General features: G+C 39.4%; 1 protein-coding gene across 14 annotated transcripts in view; it reads left to right on the top strand.

Moving 5' to 3' along the window:
* The first annotated feature begins 291 nt into the window (after positions 1–291).
* Positions 292–23327, top strand: part of SUGCT (succinyl-CoA:glutarate-CoA transferase) — a 483091-nt gene continuing 460055 nt past the window's right edge. For 4 of the 14 annotated variants that reach the window (XR_006279193.1, XR_006279194.1, XM_043508702.1 and 1 more), the window contains exons 1-6: positions 3988–4327; positions 8840–8891; positions 8987–9060; positions 16282–16367; positions 16847–16897; positions 22577–22697. Coding sequence is in view for 12 of the 14 variants with exons in the window: in XM_043508702.1 (XP_043364637.1) it covers positions 4150–4327; positions 8840–8891; positions 8987–9060; positions 16282–16367; positions 16847–16897; positions 22577–22697 (562 nt within the window). In the remaining 2 variants the exon portion in view is untranslated. Of the gene's footprint in view, positions 362–3945; positions 4328–8839; positions 8892–8986; positions 9061–16281; positions 16368–16846; positions 16898–22576; positions 22698–23327 lie in introns of those variants that run through there. The other 10 variants (XM_038389976.2, XM_043508704.1, XM_043508705.1 and 7 more) reach the window with 7 other exon arrangements.

Raw genomic sequence — 23327 nt, 5'->3', positions numbered from 1 at the left:
TTGGCTGGCGCGTTGAGAGCTTACCCCCTCCTGCTTCAATCTACTTTAACCACTGGTTCAAAATGATTGTTTTCTGAAATCTTTCAACAGGGGGAGGGATAGCTCAGTGGTTTGAGCATTGGCTTGCTAAACCCAGGGTTGTGAGTTCAATCCTTGACGGGCCCATTTAGGGATTTGGGGCAAAAATTGGGGATTGGTCCTGCTTTGAGCAGGGGGTTGGACTAGATGATCTCCTGATATTCTATGATTCTATGAAAATAAGATCCCATCTGCCCTAGTGGATTTTTTCAGACTTTGTTCCACTTGATGGAAGTTCAGTGCCCCGGCTCTTCAGGATTACTTTCTCCTGCAGGGGGCTCAGGTACCCTGCTCTCTGGCCTTTTGGCTACATAGATCAGCTTCTTGTTGTTTTTAGCGATAGTCTTCCCAGTACAACCAAATCTTCATAGTATTTATCCTTGTCCTTTCAGACATGCTTTGACTAGTGAAATAGTTAACAACATTGACATTTAAATTATCACTGGGAATCTGAGGTGTGAACTACCACGCTGAGTTGAATGGGGCTGCTCCCACATTAGAGCTATTGTTTCAGGCTCTGCAGATTCAGGGTTTGTGTACACTTGAAATGCTACAGCTGCAGTGCTGAAGCCCTTCCCTGTAGACACTACTTATATTGAAGGGGGAGTTCTCCCATCTGTGTAGGCAATCCGCCCCTCCCCCCCCCCCCCCCGAGAGTGGGTAGGTAGGTCAAGTTTCAGAGTAGTAGCCGTGTTAGTCTGTATTCGCAAAAAGAAAAGGAGTACTTGCGGCACCTTAGAGACTAACAAATTTATTAGAGCATAAGCTTGTGTGAGCTACAGCTCACTTCATCGGATGCATTTGGTGGACAAATTCTTCTGTTGAGATACTGTGGTCTACAATCGGGGTTAGGTCAGCTTAACTACGTCATAGAATCATAGGATTAGCCGGGACCGCGTCTGCAAGGGTCATCTAGTCTAACCCCCATCCAAGACATAACTTCATTTCAGTGTTATAGTGGCTCTTTAATGTAGGTTAAATTAATGGAGAAGTGAAGCTTTATATAAACCTTCCAAGGCTCGAGCATTGCTTTGAAAACTCGGGCCTCAATGCTGCGCTCTTTGTGGGTGGACCAATGCATAGCCCCATTTCTGCTTCAGCATGAGTGCCTGTAACTTTTTTATTACCTATCATTTATGTGTTAAAATTTGTAATGAAGAGGTTAATTTAATCTTTTGCATTTTTTAAAAGAGCTAAGCAAAAAGAAATTACAAATATAAGCCATCAATTGCTGCATTTTATAAACCATCCTTGCAGAAAACCATTTCAAACCAAACAAAAGTAACAGATAACCTGTTTATCTCAAAGAAGTTTAAACTGTGCTTGTCAGGGTTTCTTCCCCGCTCTGAACTCTAGGGTACAGATGTGGGGACCTGCATGAAAGACCCCCTAAGCTTATTCTTACTAGCTTAGGTTAAAAACTTCCCGAAGGTACAAACTTTGCCTTGTCCTTCAACCCTATGCTGCCACCACCAAGCGTGTTAAATAAAGAACGGGGAAAGAGCCCACTTGGAGATGTCTTCCCACAAAATATCCCCCCAAACCCTACACCCCCTTTCCTGGGGAAGGCTTGATAAAAATCCTCACCAATTTGTACAGGTGAACACAGACCCAAACCCTTGGATCTTAAGAACAATGAAAAAATCAATCAGGTTCTTAAAAGAATAATTTTAATTAAAGAAAAGATAAAAGAATCACCTCTGTAAAATCAGGATGGTAAATACCTTATAGGGTAATCAGATTCAAAACATAGAGAATCCCCTTAGGCAAAACCTTAAGTTACAAAAAGACACAAAAACAAGAATATACATTCCATTCAGCACAGCGTATTTTTCCGGCCATTAAACAAAAGGAAATCTAATGGTTTCTAACTAGATTACTTACTAAGTAAACGGAGTTTCTGAGACTGCATTCCTGATCTGTTCCCGGCAAAAGTATCAGACAGATACTTTGTTTTCCCCTTCCAGCTTTGAAATTATCTTGTCTCCTCATTGGTCATTTTGGTCAGGTACCAGCAAGGTTATCGTAGCTTCTTAACTCTTTACAGATGAAAGGGTTTTGCCTCTGGCCAGGAGGGATTTTATAGCACTGTATACAGAAAGGTGGTTACCCTTCCCTTTATTTTTATGACAGTGCTCCACATGAAAGAGGTTCTAACTTTACAGTCTAGTTGAGATTGTATTAAACTAATGCTTTGTTGCTTCATTTCCCCCACGATAGCGTAAATTGTTGATTTCCAACAAAATATTTGTGAGAATCAGCAGGAGATATGTTCTGTGATAGGTTTACCTACCTATTTATGTGTCTACCAACGTATATGGTTTAATCACTGTAGTACCTGAATGTCTCTCAAACATGTAAAAGTACAAATAACAGTAACAAACTTTGGTTCCCACCCTGTACAACAGGGGTGGGCAAACTTTTTGGCCCGAGGGCCACATCAGGGTGTGAAACTGTATGGAGGACCTGGTAGGTAAGGCTGTGCCTCCTCAAACGGCCTGACCCCCACCCTCTATCTGTCCCCTTCCACTTCCCAGCCCCTGACTGCCCCCATCAGAACCCTCCACCCATCCACTCCTCCCTGCTCCTTGTCCCCTGACTGTCCCCTCCTGGGACCCCCCCAACCACCCCCCCAGGATCCCACCCCCTATCCAATCCCCCCTGTTCCCTCCCTGCCCCCATAACCTCTGCCCTATCCAACCGCGCCCTGTTCCCTGACTGCCCCCCGGAACCCCCTGCCCCATATCCAACCCCCTGGTCCTGGCCCCTTTACCATGCCGCTCAGAGCAGCATGTCTGGAGCCACTCCGCCTGGCCGGAGCCAGACACGCTGCCATGCTACCCTGCATGAGCCTGCAGCCCCGCTGCCCAGAGTGCTGGCACCGTGGTGCGCTGAGGCTGCCAGGGAGAGGGAATAGCAGGGGAGTGGCCGGGGGCTAGCCTTCCTGGCCAGGAGCTCAGGGGGCAGGCAGGATGGTCCTTGCGGGCCGGATGTGGCCTGTGGGCCGTAGTTTGCCCACCTCTGCTGTACAAGAAGCTCTGAACGTTGCTCAACAAAGGTATGCTAGAGTTGAAACTTGGTAAACTTTCTCTGGAAAAAAATAAGATACATCTCTTTATTCAGGCTGATTAAATGCAACTGGTGAAATACTCCTCTTATCATCCTCTGGCAACATATCCCAGAGGATGATCATCAGTTTCTAGGCCAGTAAGGAATTTCCTTCCTTACTGGGGGAAAAGTAGAATACATTAGTGAGCTATATATTGTAAAGGATACTCTGGTAACCTAATGATGGATGCTTTACAAATGCATGGGATGAATATGCCAACTCTAGTTTTACACAAAGTAAATTAGTACAAGAGGGATTCTCCCCAACTATTTGCTCAACCAGGCAGAATAAAACTTCACAGGGGCAAAATTTATGCACTCTGGGTTTATGTGAAGCAGCAGTGCTCAGGCTGATTTAGCAGAGGGGCAACACAAAGCACAAATTGTTCCTCTGGGATAAAAATGTACTAGAAAGCCCCGTAAGTCCCCATCTTCCCTAGAAGAGTAAAGCCATAAACCACAGTGAAACCAAGGCTGAGAACTCCCTGACCATGGCTGAGGGAGAGGGGTTTCCCCACAAGGTTAAACTCCATCCTCCCTCTCCTGAACTTGCCACTACCACAAGGAAAGGTGGGACTATGCTTGCATTCATAGAGACGGGGGACCAGGGGACATTTAGCGACGCGCCTGCGTAGTACGCAAAGCTGGGAACATTTTCATTCTCCGAGAAAAAATGGGAGAGACAGTAAGAACTACGCTTGCGCAGTGCAAAAGAGTGGGACTATTTCCGTGGGGAAGGGGTAGGCCGGAAGCAGTGTAGCACGGCGACTGCGCAGTACACAAGATTGGGACCTTTTTCACACACACGGAGGTGGGGCGGGGCCGAGTCAAACTGGACGCTCCTCCTCCAGTCCTCTTCCTCGAGTGCCTGCGGTCGCAGTGAGTCTGCCCTGCACCTCAGTATCTAGCCCACGGTGCCTTCGAGGCGTCTGATTGTCCCGGCTCGGGCTGGCAGCCACAGCAATGCTGAGCGCTGTGCTGGGAAGGAGGAGTTGCTCCTGTGTCAGGCGCAGGAGGAGCCTGTGCCCCACACTCCCTAGCAGCAGTGGCTGCTCTGCCTCTCCCCTCTGCCCCAGCCCTCTGAGAATCCTCTCTTCACCTAGCAGCAGCAGAGAGGTGCAGGGAAGCTCTCTCCAGCCAGGTAGCCACTTCTTTTAAACTCTTAATTTAATAAACCACTTGTTTTATCTGGCATGGACACCATGGGTCGTGTGTAGCATGCAACACGTGCGCAGGGCTGTGGAAAGGAATCAAAGTCCAGGAGAAGTTTTACTTAAAAGTATCTCAGAGCAAGCGTCTCTTCATACTATTATTTATGTGATTAGGTGAGAGACCTTTGCCAAACAGTCAACACGTTTCCTGCCCCAGCAGTCTTAGTTTAGAAAAACACAAGATTTTACAGAGCAGGCTGATAAGGGACAATCCGACATAAATATTTGCTTGGTTGAGAATTATGCTATATCTGTGATGTGCTATAATAAAATCTTGCATTTCCCCAAAAGTTCTGAGAGCGCCACACACACAAACACTGAAATGCAACTACCTCTAGGGCTGCAGATACCAAGGGAAACTTTAGCTCTTAGGAAAAATATGATGGGATATTTTAATGTCCACGCAGGACATGAATATATGACACTAATAATAACATCTTGCAACTACAGCAGACTGAATTCACATAGATTTCTAGATAGCTTTCTTTGTCCCCTAGCATTTTAAGGAAATTTGTTTTGTTTTTGATTGTTTATCTGAAATTGGACTTTACTCTACACTTTTGGTGCAGTATTACCAATCCCATAACTCTTGACTGCAAATGATTTATTTTTTTCTAAATGAAAATGTACATCTGGATTTAGCGGTATAATTTTCCACAGCGGCTAAGGAAGAACTCAAAAGGTTCTGATAATAATGCAGACTTTGCAGAATGGTCAATGAATGTGTGCAGGTTGCAAAAAATAAAGAGAATCTTGGGAGGGGCTGGAGCCCAAGAAGAACTAATTATCAGACTACTAACAGCAATATATAGAGAATGTGTTGCACTTTCTAGTTCAGATATTAAAGCTGTTTGTTTGTTTGCATTTTATGGGCAAACAACCCATTTTGTAAGCTTCCTGTTATTTAACAAGACTTTTCACTGTTTGGGGATTTCATAGTGGATTCACTCTCTCCTTTCCTGCAAGCTCTATTTTTATTTTTAATAAAAAAACCCCCTACCTTCTGGTGGCCATTTAATAAGTGGAATTGATTTGCTCATTTCCCAATCTGTTTTAAATACCAAATGCAAATATAAGCTGCTGAACTAGAATGATCACTGCAGCAGTAGCTTATATTTTCACTACTCATCCAAATTGATTGCTGGTGTAAGTGGGTGCATTGACACTGCATCCACTTACACAAGGAGTGAATGTGGACACTGGCAGCAGTCTGCATGAATGAGAGGATATCCACTTTGCAATTTGGTGGGGAGGAGGGATTGATTCTCCTCACTTGCCCAGATATAAATCAGAAGTAACTTAATTGAAGACAGTGGAGCAGCACTGGTGTAAAAGTGATGTGAGAGACGAATCAAGCCGACAGAATGATTAATTTTGTCCCCTTTCTCCTATATCCGCCCCTGTTTTAAAATGTAAAAGAAAACCCTAAGATCTTCAGGATTAAAAGTAGTACAAATCAATTCTACTATGAAATAACTTCTGGGTTTGTTTTTGTCAATGTCGTAATAAGATAAGCTAACTCACATGACATGATCCTGCCTGTGTAAAGTGTACTAAATGTAATGTGGGGGAGACTTCTGTTTAAAATGCCATCAGGGTCTACAAAGTTTGAGTGTGCCTGTTTATTTTTTTCTCAATAACAGCTACTTGTAATAGAAGTTGATATGTTTGTCCAGTTTATTATAGGAATAAACAATCTGCAAGTATGATATAACTATATAACTGAGAGAGATTTCAGAGTAGCAGCCATGTTAATCTGTATTCGCAAAAAGAAAAGGAGTACTTGAGACTAACAAATTTATTTGAGCATAAGCTTATAAACAAAAGCTTATGCTCAAATAAATTTGTTAGTCTCTAAGGTGCCACAAGTACTCCTTTTCTACCTGAGAGAGCGGAATACTTGCAGTAGTTGAGCTATAGGATTAATTCAATAAAAAGTAAGCTTGGCACTATTTGGTTTACTTAAGAAATCAATAACTCTCACAGGAGAGGATGAAGATGGGGGATGATACTGGGATAGTAGGACTCGGAATGTTTTGCAATGTTCACATGACTACTGTATTAGAACTGTTATTTCTCTGGTGATCAAGTGGGCATGGATCACGTGTATCATGTAAAATCAGACTGCAGCTCATTGGCTTACTATTAGAAAGCAAAACTGAGGCTTCATGTAAATTCATAGATGATTTGGCAAGAGTAGTTCCACTTGCTGGCATTGCTTATGAAATTTTCTGAACCAAGCTTTTGATCTACCTTCTACAGACCTTCCCCTCGCCTCTATTTCTTTGTCAGTGGGACAACATCCCTATTCAACTTCCTGTATCTATTACCCAACAGACCGCTTCTCCCAGAAACGCCTCTGTATTTTCTTCTATGCTGCCCCCTACTCCAGTGGGGCCATGGTCCTTGATTGGGGTTTTTAGTTAATACTGTAATATGAATGATATGAAAATAATGGACATTCATTCTCTTGTTAATTATGGCTTTGTGTAAATGCATATTTTACAGGTGAAATCTAAATACTTTGCAGACTTCCCTTAGAGAGTCTGAGGGGACTCCTAAAGGACAGTCAACCACAGCTGCAGAACTTTTTGAGGCTGGAAGTGCCTTTAATTGGGAAACTACTGTTGCTGCGGTAGTATATGTATGAGAAAGGGAGAGAATCAGGCTCCATACGGTCTGTGGAATAGTGAAGAGATTGCGAGTTTTGGAGAGGATGGAAAGAAAAGGGGAGTTGGGCTGGAGAAAGGCAGAACTTTCGTCATCTGCAGATGTTCTTATAAAGTTGTGTTCTCCTGTAATGCCCTGATTCAGCACTTAAAACACACTTAAACATATGCTTAACATTAAGCATGAGAGTAGTCAGTCTTAATGAACTAAATAGGACAACTTACTTGCTTAAAGTTAAGCATATGGTTAAATTCTTTGCTCATCTGGGGCCTAAGTGAGTTTATGGAGGGAGGGCTGATGAGGTATCATCAAGCTATGGGTAGCTTTATTGAGGTCGTACCACCAAGTATTTTATATTGATATCCAGCATAATTACCAGTAAACTATTTTTCAACCTCTCCAGTATTTACAGTGAAATACAACAGTACTAAACATATGTACCTTACTTTCTGTGAACGGTTTATGATGTGCAAAACAACAACTAAACAAAATATTTAGACATTTTTTTTAAATGCTGACTAGTCTGCTATTGTACTCTCTCATGGCAACAACAACAGTAACAACAACAAAACAAACCACCTAAATCCCTCTGCAGAAATTTGTAATAATTGAGGAAAATGTTTTACAATTGAAGAACAGGAGAGGACACTATTTTTTCATTGAGTGCAGTGTGGTGAATTAAAATATTTGAGCAGGGGCCTTAAATTCCAAATCCATCCTAGTACTCTGTGTGCATGCTTTTGTAACTGATGGCTAGAGAGAAAGTAAGACAGTCTTACAATACACTTTCTTTATGGTTTATGTCTTTTCCCCTTGTTTGAACAAGTACATGAGTAAAGATGAGTTCCTCCTGGCTAATGCTATGTAACCTGTCTAGTTTTAGCAGAGGTCTGATTTTATTTTGTATTTATTTATTGAAATTGCTATGGCATTTATCACTATATTATCTGAACATCTCACAGATATTAATTAATGTACCTCACAACATCCCTATGAGGTAGTGAAATATTATTATCCCCCATTTTACAGAGGGGTTAAGTGACATGCCCAGGATCACCCAGGAGATCTGTGGACACCTGTGACCTAGACTGCAAGTCTGTTATCTCCCCTTGGGCTTTGATATCCTTCATATAATTTTCAGTGATGGTTATGGTTGGGAGGGAAGGGGGGAGAAGGAAGGAAAAATATATGTGGATAGATTTCTTGAGCATATATTTACCATCATGAGTGCTATCAGACAGAACAAATATTTTCTTGGTTTATGCTCATCTGCTTCAGTTTCCAAGTGCCTTTTAAAATGTGAAGATGCAATTTTTGTGTGTGTTGTAAGTGCTGACCCTACTTTTGATTGTCAGCATAGGTCAAACCACTCTGAAGCTGGGGAGTCGTTACTTCATGTCAGTCTGTTATCCATTAGTTTTAATTCATATATCTTCTTGACACTGACTGCTATGAGTTTATTGGATCTTTCTACAGGCTGCTGCTTATCAGCTTAATGTCTATGTATGTAACAGGCACATTTAAAAATAATGAACAAAACAATATACTGTATTCTAAGGGATTTAAAATAGGCTCTACAATACCAATAATTTATATCATGCTTTACAAACATTAACTTTATAATCCGAAGTTGCTGTTATTCCTATTTTATGCAATGTGGGTAACAAGGCAGAGTGTGATACAATAGATATTTCAGACTTCCACAGAGAAACATTAGTCTCCTTTAAAAAAAGAGGCTCACAAGTAAAATATTGTTTTCTCTTTCTTACCAGGTGCTAATAATGTGAAGCCACTCGAAGGTGTAAAAATTCTTGATCTAACAAGGTTTGTGTTTGTTGTGTGTAGTTCAGAATAGTTTTCTGAGATTCAAATGCTTTGGCAGAACAACTATGAAAACCCACTGCTTTTTAATATTGCAGGGTACTTGCAGGACCCTTTGCAACAATGAATTTAGGAGACCTAGGAGCAGAAGTTATTAAAGTGGAAAGACCAGGTAAGGTTTCTTAATATAATCAGAATGAAGATCAGTTTAATAATTAGTTGTCTATGTACTTTTGAATAGTTTTTTCCCCTCTGTGCTGTTTTAAGGGGGCACTTTGATTTATAGTACCATTAGGAGCGTTGAGAGCACAGTATGGGCTGAACATGTAAAATGCAATTCCATTGCCCGCTCCCCCCTGCAGAAGTGAGGAGAAAGGAAATGCTAGGTTGAATGGTGGTGTGTGTCTAGCTAGGCCCTTGGAAAACTTTCATTTTTTAACTATTACTAGGTAGCCTACAAGTTATGACTCTTTTTTGGGACCCTGTGGACATCATTCTGTTTCCAGTTTCCTGAAGACTCACTGGTGGAGAACTAGTTGCTGGCATACTTGCTGGTCTAGTTACTGGAGCTTCTCCAGTCAGCTTACTCTAAAAACTGTAAGTTAGTGTTAAGTGTAGATACGTTTTGTTCAGAAGTAGCTTATGTCCTTATGTCTTTTAGGAAGGATAAGAGCATGAGAGATCTGAAGTTCTAAGATCGAGTAATTTTTGGGTTATAAATTCAGAAAAGAATGTTAGTCAATTTAGCAAAAGACTTGACACATGAAATGTACATTATCTGTGACTCGAAATCTGGATTGTTTTTCTTTAACTTATTTAGAAAGATTCTCCTCTGGCCTCAGACTAAGTATTTTTGGCCTAGGGAGTTTTCTTTATAATGTGAAAAGGCTTTTAAAATAGGGGTTAGGAAAAGAGTGCTGCAGTCTGAACTATAATGTCACAACAAACAGAATCCTTCCAGAAATTATCTATTATTTTTATGATTTATTTGAATAATAGGAGGATCTAGAGGGCCTAGTAAGGAGCAGAGCCTCACTGTGCTAGGTGCTGTACATACATATAATGACAAGATGGTCCCTCCCCCAAGACGTTTATAATTTCATTATAAGATTAGAAATATTGATAATTCTAATTTTTTTCTATACTGTTATGATCCTTAAGTATTGTTAGTGGCTTCAGAGGATAGCTGCAGGCTACCAGTTAAAACACATGCTTTGCTCTACCTGCAAAGCCAATTGTGAATAAGGCAGCTTATTTAAAACGGAGAAAAAAGGTAAAAGTTAGTTCAAAAGTCAGGAGGTTTGGTGCCAGCTACCATGCTAAATAGAATTGTTTTGAATCCAGAATAGGTTTTGTACCTAGAGATGTATAACTGGACTGATGGCATCACTGATATATGGCAACATATTGCACTTTATGTGGTGACCTTGTTAGATCTCATAAACTGATGGCCCTGAGATTAGTTGTTCTATATTACCACATGAAAGACCTTTGATTGATTTCCTGGTCTCATCACTTGCTTCTTAGGCAAGGGTTGGAAGTGCTGCAGAAGCACTCCCATTCTGTTTGACCCCTGGAAATAAAATACACCATCTGCTTTTACAGCTGGATTTAGTGAATCATTTGCCTCTGGCATATTAATCAGACATCTGTTACTGATTGAAACACCAGGTTTCTAACTGGTCACTCTGGACTCCTTTCTCCCATCAATACACAGAGGATTTCCAAGAGAAACTGCCATTAATGCAATAGAAATTTATGGGCTTGTGTAAAATTTTAACATTAGGTTCCTGATACTATGAAAATAGAATCTTTATTTTGAGATACAGTCTGATCTATTGTTGCTAGTTATCAGTTATAGGACTGGCACAGAATTGTTACAGTGGTGGCGCCAAAGTAGGGGTGCAATAAAAGGCATTGCATAATGCCTTGTTAGCATAAACTGATGCAACTAGGCCCCAAGTTGAAGCTATGAAATTAGGACTCTTTTATTGACTTCTAAAAGGTGAATGCACCAATGCTTCTTTCCTCTCTTACATTTTACAATTAGAGGGAACAGTGATTATGACTCTCATTACAAAAAAAATTCTTCAGTGGCTGAAAGCTTCTGTAAAACATTGACAGTATATGAAATTATCATGGTACAAAGGAGAAATATGACTTGTATAATTAGTTTAGGTAGACATTTTTTGGGAGTGGAAAAATTGCGTCCTTTTCAAATGTAACTAAATGTAGCCATATTTGCCTAGATATAACTGCTGTTCCAAAAGAAGGCAACAAAATATACCCTGGTGTTTTCAGGGTTCAGATCCATGCATGTGATTTTGCTGAGTTGCAGATCTCTTTCTATTCCTGTCCAGGCTCTCCCACTATATCCCCAGTGCAAGTGATGTAGGCTGGCCCACCTCTCTGCAGGATTCCCAAACCCTGAAGGCCGTGGCTGCTGCTGCTGCAGCTGTGAGTTCTTGTTCCTTCTGCCCCTCCCTTCCAAGGAACAGAGGGGGAACCAGTTGCCCAGGAGCTGGTCTTGTTTTTCACCAGCTGATAGGTGCCAATATAAGAATCTGAACAGACTGATAGAAATGAGTACAATTGTAAGTACAGGAGTACCTAGATTAGGAATAGGAATTTTAGTCTTGTCCCTGTTGGTTGTAAATAGCATGTGATTGCAGAATGGATTTCTGTGAAATGCAAATGTAATGGGGGGGGGGGGACGACCAGAACTGAAACATCCATAGAAAATATATAACTCATTCATTGAAATAACATCTAGGGAAATACATAATGGTAAATTGAACAAAACTGGCTTAAACTCTATGAATTGGCATAGGTCTAAGTAGGTGTAGGACATAACGATATACGTATATTTTCTAAGAAGAATGATTTTAGCAGGAGCCATGTGAAAATTTATCCCTTGCGGTTAATGTCCATTTCTTAACTGAATGTGCAACACAGCTCTGTATGGAAGGGGTGGAAATTGTATGGTTATTAGGCCCTGTAAGTGAATTTTAAAGAGGAATTGCCAGTTTAAAAATCATATTTTATGCAAACTTTTATTTCATAATGTTATTCATTGTAACAGAGTGCTGAGGTCTAATAGAGGGTCAGCACTCTGATCACTGTGGCCTCAATTAGCTGCCCCAGTGATGGGTGATTGAGGAAATAGGGAGGAAGTAGCTAATCAGACAAGCAAGTTTTGTGATTTGAGGAATTAATTGGCCCATCAGCTGATTATCTTGATAAAAGCCAGAAAGGAAATGCTAGAGCATGGAGTACAGGGCTAGCTGAGCCCAGATTGAAGGAAATTCCAAGGAAGGGAGATCTCATTTCCTCTCTTGCTCCTGGTGAACAGGAGCTGAAGGTCATAGAGATTATGACTGTTGTGTTGCACTGTACAGGTGTTAGTGGAGGGGACTTGAATAAATTATTCAGAGTGGACGCTAAAATAAGAAAGTCGGAGCCATTCCTGGGGTAGCCAAGGATGGGGGCGGGAGGAATGCATGCCCTTTCACAAATAAAAGCCTAGATGATCAAAGCTGAAGGATTTAAAACAATTGCTTATACTATTTATGTTGTTTGCTCTCTTTTTTGAATTTGCTTCATGTTGGATAGGGTCTTAGTGCTGCAATGTTTGGGTTGCAAATGCTGGAGGGGAGTATTAGCTTGTGTTTAGAAATATTTCTAATGAAAATTTTTAAAAATTTACAGTTTTGGCAATGTTTGAGTTAACATTGTCTCTTTTAAAATATGGTCCTGAATGAAAATTAGGTAAGCATATAAAAGTAGGAATACCTTATCCCACCAAGGAAATGATATAGATCAGTGGCAGCTGTCTATGTTTTATATGGACCACATCCACACAATATATATACTACCTGTTTGGCCCTGAGGATGTCACATGGGCTGCGAACCACTGATGAGGATTCATATTGCATTAGTTGGAAATTGTCAATTTTAAAGTGTATTTTGCACTGTACCAGAGTAAACACCCATAGGACACATCCCATACCAGTAGGGGAACAAGCAGGTGTTTTCCCATCACTGTATTATGTTTCAGTAGTTTAATATGCCCTGAGCTAAAGCTTTTTTGTGTGAACTTAAGCAGGAGTACGTTTTGTTGCACAGAGGTAGAATACTGAGCAAATTACTTGCCTCTTGAGGTTGACCACAATTAGGCATGTAAGTCAGAGATATTGAAGTAGAATTGAACAGTTTGGTATGGCAAGAAACAAGAGACTAGAGCTTCATTTAAAAAAAAAATATCTAGATTACAGTAACTATTTTCTTCACTTTTTGTTCTTGTTACACATGTCTTGAAATGGGGATTACAAGCACTTGGATTCATTGATTAAAAGATATCTTTGCCCACTGATTCATCTTTCCTGAGGCTGATTCTAATATTCCAAATCACTGAGCAGTTTCAAGTAGCTGGCTTAAAAAACAACCTGCCAGAGAAATGTTTCCTTCTCTTTCCCCTAAATGTAAATTCAATTTTGTACCAGTGAAAGATTTTCTGTGCATAAAATTGTTACAAAAATGGCATCTTTATTCCACTGGAAAGGGAGCTTCTCAGCTTCCTACAGAAGATTCACTTCTAGCTCTGTTTCAGAGTAGCAGCTGTGTTAGGCTGTATTCGCAAAAAGAAAAGGAGTACTTGTGGCACCTTAGAGACTAACAAATTTATTAGAGCATAAGCTTTCGTGAGCTACAGCTCACTTCATCGGATGCATTTGGTGGAAAAAACAGAGGGGATCAATCTCCCCTCTGTTTTTTCCACCAAATGCATTCGATGAAATGAGCTGTAGCTCACGAAAGCTTATGCTCTAATAAATTTATTAGTCTCTAAGGTGCCACAAGTACTCCTTTACTTCTAGCTCTGGAAGTGTCAGAGGTTAACAGACTTCAGGAGTGAATTTTTAGATAACAAAAAAAAAAAAAATTTTAGCATTTTTTTATGGCTCCCTCTGAGCCTGGTACCATGGTAGTTCTGGCCTGAATTTATCTCTGTCTTGTAGGAGCACAGCAAGCTGCTACTTTTGTACATTGCACTTTATTACAACTGATTTTCCTTCTCACTCTATGCAGGTATTTTTTTAGATTTGAAGAAGTTTTCTTAAGAATTTCCTTGTTGTTTTAGATACTAATAACAAGTGCTTTGTCCTAGTGTAATAGCTACATTTCTTAAATTTTGCAGATTTTATTTGTTTAGTTGAGCTCCTCTTAAAATATACAAGTAGAATAACAAACTCCAGGGAGTGCAGTTATTTCAGAGGTATTTCCACATTTGGCCTCCAGTCCTGTGCCTCACTACGCACTTGAGGCATGCAGATATGTCATAGCAGCTGCACATTATGTCATGTGTTTTTCCTTACATAAGTTTCCGGCCATTTAAAAAAATCTTTTCTCTTTTTATTATTTGAAAAAAACCCACTAAAGTCAAACCACACACTCATTTATTATACTTAAATCGGAAATCTATCCACAATGAACACCCAAGAAAAGGATTCCACCATTTCAGCCAACAAATCATCCTCTCAGAGACTTACTCCTGCAACTTTGTTCACTAGTCTTTTAAATTTGTTTAATTTTGGAAAGGTCATACTCCTATACCAGTAGGTAAAACTGAAAACTATGTTTCAAAGTATAATGGGTATAGGGAGGAAGCAGGATCTTGTGGTTAAAGTACAAACCTAAGATTTGGGAGACCTGAATTTTATTCTTAGCTCTTTCAAATTCAGATCTTGGAGGAGTCACTTAACCTCTCAGTGTCCGCATCCCAGATCTGTAAAGTGGGTTAATAAACTTGTCCTGTGACAAAAGCCCTACTTCACAGGGGTATTATTAGACATACTCCATTATTGGTGTTAATAATCCACTTTGAGATCCTTATAGGAAGGTACTGTAGAAATGTATTGATGGCATGGCTTGAACTGGGCGTGTGTGGGGAAAAAATTGTAATGATACTTTCCCAAGCTCCATTTGAGACACCAAAATGTGGAGTTCTTGGGAACTGTAAATTTTTATATGTTTGTACAGTGCCTAGCACAGTGATGATCAACCTGGTTGTTGCCTTCAGGTGCTACAGCAAAATAAATGTGAAATAATAATAATATACACTGCTGTGAGCTCTGCTGGGTTACTCAAGCTTGGTTCCCCCTTCCATAGGGTTCATATTCATTCATGGACAGGGAGAGGTTAAAATCTAAGCACAGTAGGCACGTGCCTAGGGCCGTGGCTCCCAGAGTTACGTGATTACATCTGAATCTAAATTTTCATTTAAAAACATTTCTAGCCCTCATGTTTGAAGAAAAGCTTCAAAATTGAACCCAGGCATAACGGGTGCAGTGATACCTGTCTGAGGCTGCAGACATCCTCTGGTAGAGGGGAGGAGCAACAGCCGTTGGAATGAGAGAGGAAGCTGCCCAGTCTCACACGCACCACTAGAGCAGACCAAGCCAATGCTACTCTGAGGGAATCTGGGCTTTTTGGGGTGTTGGATGTCTTGCTGGGTTTTTCAGGATTGCCCCATCCCCCTTTGATAAGATTTAGTGGCCCCCCCAGTTTCTACTTCTCCCTGCTGGGAAAAAAACGTGGTGATAGTCTTCCATGCACCTCCCACTTTTGGCATCAAAGTAAAATGTCACTCACAGTAAATTGTGCACGTCTTTGTATTATGATTGTCCCTTTCTTTCTTTTTTTTTACATGTTTTGGTCACCAGTGAAATAGTTAATAATGTTGGCATTTAAATTATTGTGATTGGACATCTAAGTTACAGATATGCAGGACAGTTCATTCTTTTGAGAGCCGTTTCAGGCTGTCTACAAACTCATAACACTGGTTATTCTCTAATCACAGTTTGAAGGTTTTCTTCACAATCATAAAGGCTAGATATTGATGATCTTAATTTTTGATGAAATTGGGAGTGTGGAGGACAAGAGGTCAACCTAAAGGAGGAACTGGATTGCCAACTCAGTGCAACACAGTCCAATTCAAATTATTTATTTTCAAGCATGTTAACAGTTAATATTCATTCTGAAGTGAACTGTTGTTTTATATTCATATCATCCCTTCTTATTCTGTACTTTTTGTCTTTGAATGCAATAACAATATTTTTCAAATAGCACAGCAGTGACAAAAACGAGCCTGCTTTGCTTTATCAGGTTTAGGAGTTTTTCTTTACAGATAACAAAAAAATCTAAAATATGTAGAATAATAAACCATTGCCTACCAATGGTGATTAAAGGAGATGTTTTGGCTGTCCTAGCTGATGCTTAAGCCATTTTAAAGGTAAACTGGGAGAAGAACACAGTGTTCGATTTCTGCATATTTGTCAGTGTATTTGGTGCAGTATAATACTGGACAGATACAAAAATGTGACATTCTTATTTTCAGGAGTTGGTGATGACACAAGAGCCTGGGGGCCACCTTTTGTTGGAACAGAAAGCATTTATTTTCTCAGTGTAAATCGAAATAAAAAGGTAAACAGAAAGTCCACTATTGTGCATTGTGGATTGGTTTTTTCTGTGACAAGGAACTCAGAACAAACTTTATAACATTTTTCTTTTAAGTTCTTTAGATAATATTTATAGTAGTATTAGAGACTAGATTGTATTAAACAGAAGCAATTTTTTTGACAAATTAGATAACTGTAACAATTAGGGAGAAACCAGTAACTAACAAAGCAAGAATTGGTCTGTTTTTTTTCTTAAGCATCCTTTACATGGTACAAACCCCAAATACTGTAGTTTACATTTGTGTAATCCTTACTATATGTAAATGGGGTAAGATTAAAATTGGCATTACATTGCAATATGGAGGTGAATAGTTTGTTTAAAGAACCAGAATGAATATTTTGAACTATTAAGGATGTATAATTTGTTACATTTGGAAGAAGATGACAGGGTGAGTGACACAGGGACCTTCACATAACTAACAATGTTGTATTTTTTGTTACCAGAGTATAGCTGTCAATATGAAAAATCCAAAAGGAGCAAAGATAATCAGAGAGGTATGTTCTGGTACAATGTAAATCATGCATTTTACATTGTTTTCAGCATAATAGCAAAGAATAAACATTAATATAATGGTGGATTAATAATTAAAAACAGGGTAATATTGTTAATGTGTATCACCTGTATCGTTGTGTTACACTGATAAAATACACTGATTTTCTTTTATACACTTAAACATTTATCTTCATGACTCAATATACAGTGCAACTCAGTTACAGTGAGTTTGGACAGTGTGAAATCCACTTTGAAGTCAGATGAAGTCCCAATTTGTTTCAGTGGACTGCAATGAGAAATTGCACTTCCATTTATAGGGCTGAGAGTAAAGATTTTATGTGGAAAAATGTATTTCATGTTTGAATATTTCACTGTATTAGGAATGGTGAACCATCTGTTCATCTATATTTTCATTGTTGTATTTGTATAGCAAATGTTTACATATGTCCGCTTTGCTCACAGGGCCAATGAAGTCTGTGGGAGCAGGGTTGGGCCCCAATATTGGAAATGTTTTCTGTTTGTTTACTGTTGATCAGATCCTATGAATAGCAAAGCTGCCTCAATGTCTGTTGACTTGCCAGATCAGGTTTCATATTTCTGTGCGCGCTCTCTCTCTCTCTCTTTCTCTCTGTTTTTCATTTTAGAACTTAAAATGTGGTTTTACTCTCAAAAGTAACTATGTAAAAATGGCACATCATATTGAATAGAGCTATTCCTTACTTCTGTCTCACCTGTTTAATTTAGTGATAGACAGGTTTTGCTACTTGTTACTCCTGTTAACCCTACAGAACCAAAGAGCAGCAGAACAACACACAAAAAAAGAGTAAAATGATGGATTCCAATTTGAGTTTGTCTTTTTCGCTTATGCAGAAGTGAGCACACTTAATATGGAAATCATTTGGAGACCTTAAACCCAGAATCCTATAATGTCATTTTCATAGACACACTTCAGAATAGAACTGCAAAGCAATATTGATTGTCACTGAACTTCATAGATTTTCTCTGGGTGGTTTGGAAAAATTATACAATTTTGTTTCATATAAAATTGGTATATTTTAGTAGCTTCCCTGCCACCATCTGCCACCCCACAATGTCAGCACCTAACACCTCAGCAGCAACACATGGGCAGCGTGGCACTGAGCCAAAATCTGTTGAGCATCCAGAAGATGGACTGTTCGTGGTATAGCAGAGAGCTCAACTAGCAGCCATAGTAGCTACAGCAACCTGTCAAGAAATGCACAGATTCCAGGAAACAGGGTAAACTTTTCAAGTAAGGAGTGGTAGTGCAGGGAATCTATCAAGTCACATAACAGAGAAGGGGATTGGAGAACCCCATCCTACCACCTCTGCACTTCTTCCTCTGTTCAGTACATTCTCCTGATTCTCTCCAGGGCTGCACTTGATGGTGTTTCTTCCTGTTCTAAGGTTTATCAAGATTGGCTTAGGGCTAGGTAACTAAATATGCTAACTAATCCCAACCTAACCACAATAATTTCCTTCATGTAGACACAGGTTGTGGCAGGACCTCACCTTAATCGCCTTTCCTAATATAGGCAAACCGGAAGAGAATTTGTTGCCCAGCAAGCATTTAGGGTAAAATATGGGTCATTCCTGAGGTCTCCTCCCCTAGTGATTTTACTGAAAGGCCAAAAGCTAGAAAGAAAAAGACAGGTAGGCTCATTTCTATCCTTCTACCCCCAAACTAATTGATTATTCCTCAGGCAAGGGTTACAAAATATCTAGAAAATATAAGAAGTGTTAGAAAAACTGAAAAACCAAAGGTCATATGCTCAGGAAACATGTGGTTTCATCCTTTTTAGTATCCTCCTTGTCTGTAGATTCTTCATCCCTTGAAGGAGGGAGCCTCTTCATTCTAAGTCAGACAACTTTAAGTAGGCTCCCCAAACCTGGTTTTTCCCTCAGGAGTATTTCAACAACATTGTTTAGTCATCCTGACTCTCTTGGCCTGGGAACAGTAGTTTGAGGAAGCCAAACAAGCCCCTACAGGCAAATAGTTTCTCACCAGCAGCAAAAAATAGTTAGATTTTTCTCTCAGTGCTGCTGTAGATAAAATAAATAGGTCTGAATGGAAACAGTCTTCCAACAGCAGATGCCTTAATAGGCAAATCATGATACTGTAGAAGATCTAAAAGGAGAACCAACCAATAGTTTAGATGCCTGAAATTGACACCAGAGTGGTGTGGAAATGAAGGAGACCATCATTCTAGTGGAGGCTGATTTTCTCCCCGCAAAAAAATAAAACTGAAAATCAAAGCCTAACAGAGAAGAAATTACAAAGAAAATTTAGGATTTGTACAATCATTCACCTCAGATTTAAAGATCAAGCATTCAGGCCTTGCTGACTCTGATTTCCCATAGCCCACATTCTTTATGGAAGATGCAGTCATAAATGTAACTTTTTTTTTCTTGAATCAATGGCAACCAAAGCAGGGGTGTTGTAGTAACAGTAGAGATGGGCTAAGGAGGTGTGTTTTGGTTCTGAACTAGATTTAGTTTCTGGTGTGGGGCTAACAGGAGACCAAAATAAGAAAGCTAGACTTTGTATTCAGAGACCTAAAGTCAGGCATTAATGGTGGAATTTGATTGATATTAAGTCGCAGCCCTATTTCAGGGTTAGGGTGATCCAGCAATTGAACCAGCAAGGCATCAGGGAGAGACCAAGCCTCATAGAGCTCCCAAGTAGTACAATTAGTGCAGCACCTTAAGAGGATGTCTTCACTGATGAGTTAACGTGGGTGATAGGCCTTAGTCTAGCCCAGGTATCAGCAGCCACATTGCAAAGCCAAACCTGAGTTATTGCGTCCTCACTGATGCTGCCTTCCCTGTGTGTGTCACTAGACTTTCCCAGGGCTCTTTGTGCTGCAGTAAACTGAGTTTGCTCTGATTTTTTTCCTGGTGTGTTGTGGGATAACTTGTCTCTCCTTCTGGGTACTTTGGGCTGAAAGGGGGAGGACATTGTGGGAAAGCATTGGAGGACTATCAGCAATTGAAAGAGTTAGCCTATGTCCTCACTACAAAATGGGCGAATTACCAGCCTGAATGATAGTAGTATCTGAGCTCTAGCCTGTATCCCCAGCTGGGCCAGCCAGCCTGTGTCTGAAGTACAACCAAACTCTGGTGATATTTTTGTGTGTGTGGACAAGAGAGGGTTGGGGCAACAACCTAGTAAGAGCCTGCATTAATTCTGCAGCGAAGACACTCTTAAAGACTGTTCAAAGTGTGCTCCCCATCTTACCTGACTGGTTCTGCTAGCCTGTGCAGAGAGGATGGAGGGCTATGGTCCTACCTTCTCCCATCTTCCAGAGTAGTGCTGACAGTGGCACTAGCTCTGTGTAACCTTGTTCTCCCTGAGAGACAGGACTCCTTCCATGCCAGTTACACACTTTTTGTGGCTTCCATGAAATAGTGTGCATTCATTTCTCAGCAATGGAATGGTGAATTAAACAACAATCAGTCCTCCCCCATTAAAATTCAACAACATTTATTAAAAATCTAGAGACGATTTCTCAAAAGGCTTTAAATAATTTTAAACCAGTCACGTTGTAGTCCTGGATTTTCTTGATACTGTCCCTTTAAATATAATTCATGGCTTTAAAATGCACTTTTACCTTATGTTGAACTTATAGAATATCTGTGGATGTTATTAGTGTCTCCTCCATGCAGCCAATCCAATCATTCATAAGTTGCATGCCTTGTTGTCTGAATGAGAATCAGTTTCTGTCTACCCGGTTAAATGTTTGCTAGCTTGTTTTTTTCGTTTGGCCTTAGATACAGTAAAACAGCCTACATGCTAGAACAATAATGGTTGTGATTGCAGATATAATGACACTAGTTTATGGAAACTGCTCCAATGTACTGTACATAGTAATCAGCCAGATACATGATAGCTTCAGAAAGTAGAACTCTGGTCGACTTGAAATAATCTAAAACAGTTCACTTTTGCTCAAAGCCTGTGCTTAATTAATGTATGTGTATATATGTATGGTCAGTGGATTGTTTGTCATATTCCTTAAAATGACCACCACCATCTTCTCAGGTATAAGCCTATTTCTCCAGAGGTTCATAATTAACTTTGTTCGCATGACATAACCATTTATAAATATGTCCAGATATAACTTCCCATTTGTGGGGATGAATGAAGGTATGATTTAGGCTCTGATTTGAAGTCCATTAAAATCATTAGGAGTGTTTCAACTGATTTCAGTAGGCTTTGGATCAGACCATTTATATAACTGTACAATAGCTAAATAGATATTTCCTATATTGTGCAACAGGGGGCTGGTTTACATAAAAACTTACACGGAAATAAAAGGCGTGAATTCAGACTGATTTAGGGCTGGTCTATATACAGAATTGTAGTGGTTTAAATATAAAGGTGTGATTTTTTTTAAATTTTTTTTTAAATTCTGATTCAACTGGTGCAACTTTGTGGATGCTGATCTATTCATTTAAACTTGGTTTATATTGTGTAATTTATGTTGGTAAATTTACATGCATAAGCTAAATCTATATAAAAGTATTTAACTAATTTTAAACCTATATCCACACATGAAAGTTACACCAATTAAACTAAAGTGATTTAGGATAAATTGATGTGTAGACAAGTTGGCAATAATCAATTTTAGGATACTGGTTTAGTTAAATTGATGCAAAGGTTCTTTATGTGGAAATATATAAAGTATAAAGGAAATGTTGATAACCAAGGATTAGTCTTTGAGTATTCTCTCATATTAAATCCTTTCCCCTCATTGAACAGGTGAAAATAATAAGAGTATTTCTGTATCTTTAACCCTTAACTTGCCTTTCTTGGTAAAAGCCTTTGGGCTCAACTATAAAAGCATATGGAGAATATATCCAGATCAAAAGCTTTAGTTGCAGAGCATAAGAAATAGATATACTTGAGAAAACGGTGATAGTCTTTTTCTTGCTATGTTGAAAAACAGTCCACTGACCTGGAGTTTTCTAGGTTTAGAAAGCAGCTGCATCCTATCACATTGTTTATAAGCATTGTCATTTCTGCTGTGATACAGAAAGTCAGGCTCCAGGGCTGGATATTCTATTCCTGAAACTGCCTTTAGGATTTTAATCTAACATAATCAGATATTTATGTGTAGAAAAAAATAGACAGCACCAGGGCCATGAAATATATTAAAAGATACTATATGTGAAATTGATAGTTTGGAAATTAAAAACACTGTTGTCAAAAGCATCAGTTTCTGCCACAGAGAAAACAGCAGCAGATGAAGGGTGCTTCCTCTTCTCCCTACTTGTTCCCAAAATTATGAAAGACAAATATAATGTTGGTATTTTGTTCTATTAAATGTAGACAGCCATTGGCCAATTGCCATGATTACACCATATAACAACACATATGGCACATTCAAGATTTTAATAGGTTTAGAGTAGCAGCCGTGATTAGTGAATCCATTCTAGGCATGCAACACTTCTAGTATGTAACTAGAGTAGACCAGAGTAGAGAAGCCATTTGTTCAGAATAACAAATTTATTTAAGCCAGTCACAATTACCTTGTGACTTCTGTACTGTAGGAAAGCCAGGAACTATCTTGTTTACTGAAATTTTAAATTAAGTTATGTGGGGAACTTGTTGAACTTTCAGAAGTTGATTAAGAAGTCTGACTCATCTTTGTCTTTTCTTTCAGCTTGCAGCTGTGTCTGATGTTTTTGTGGAAAATTATGTCCCTGGGAAACTAGCTGAAATGGGCCTGGGGTATGAAGACATTAACAAGATTGCTTCTCACATTGTGTACTGTTCAATAACAGGTATTTTAACTTTGCAGACTTGTGCAAAGGCTCATAAGGCTCATTTATTCTTCCCAAAATTCTGCAGCAGAAGGCATGCCATTTTATACAAACCTTCCTAGTTCATTTATGCTCATTCAGATTAATGGAGTGATATTTCTGGAGACTGACATTTTCTATGTATCCAGAAAGCAAGTTTAAGGAAGATAGCAGTCGGCAACCATGCAAACTGCTTTAGGGTAACTTGCTCAATATAGTCATTATTATAGTGGACCAGACCTGTAGTCCATCAAGTCCAGTATCCTGTCTCCGGCAGTGGCAATACCAGAGGGAGGGTGCAAGAAAACCCACAATAGTCAGATGTGGAATAATAGTCTATCCCACATAAAACTCTCAGTGTTGTATCTAATAATTAGGAATTGGTTTAAATCCTGAACCATGAGGTTTTATATTCTTCACAGCCTTCTGTTGTGAGTTTGGGGTTGAGATGAGAGGCACTTACTACTGCTATTTGACCTTGGACTTTAGTTTGGCAAGTTATAGTCTTTATAGTGATTTTATAGCATTAATTGTAGTTTGTAAAGGGAATTGTTTTAGGATATAATTCTTGATGTATTAATTTTTTAAAATGCAGAAATACCATCCTAGGCC

Source organism: Dermochelys coriacea, chromosome 2 (genome assembly GCF_009764565.3).
Source record: "Dermochelys coriacea isolate rDerCor1 chromosome 2, rDerCor1.pri.v4, whole genome shotgun sequence".
NCBI lineage: Eukaryota > Metazoa > Chordata > Testudines > Dermochelyidae > Dermochelys > Dermochelys coriacea.
Note: the sequence above shows the minus strand (reverse complement) of the source record. Positions and strands in the feature narration are given on the sequence as shown.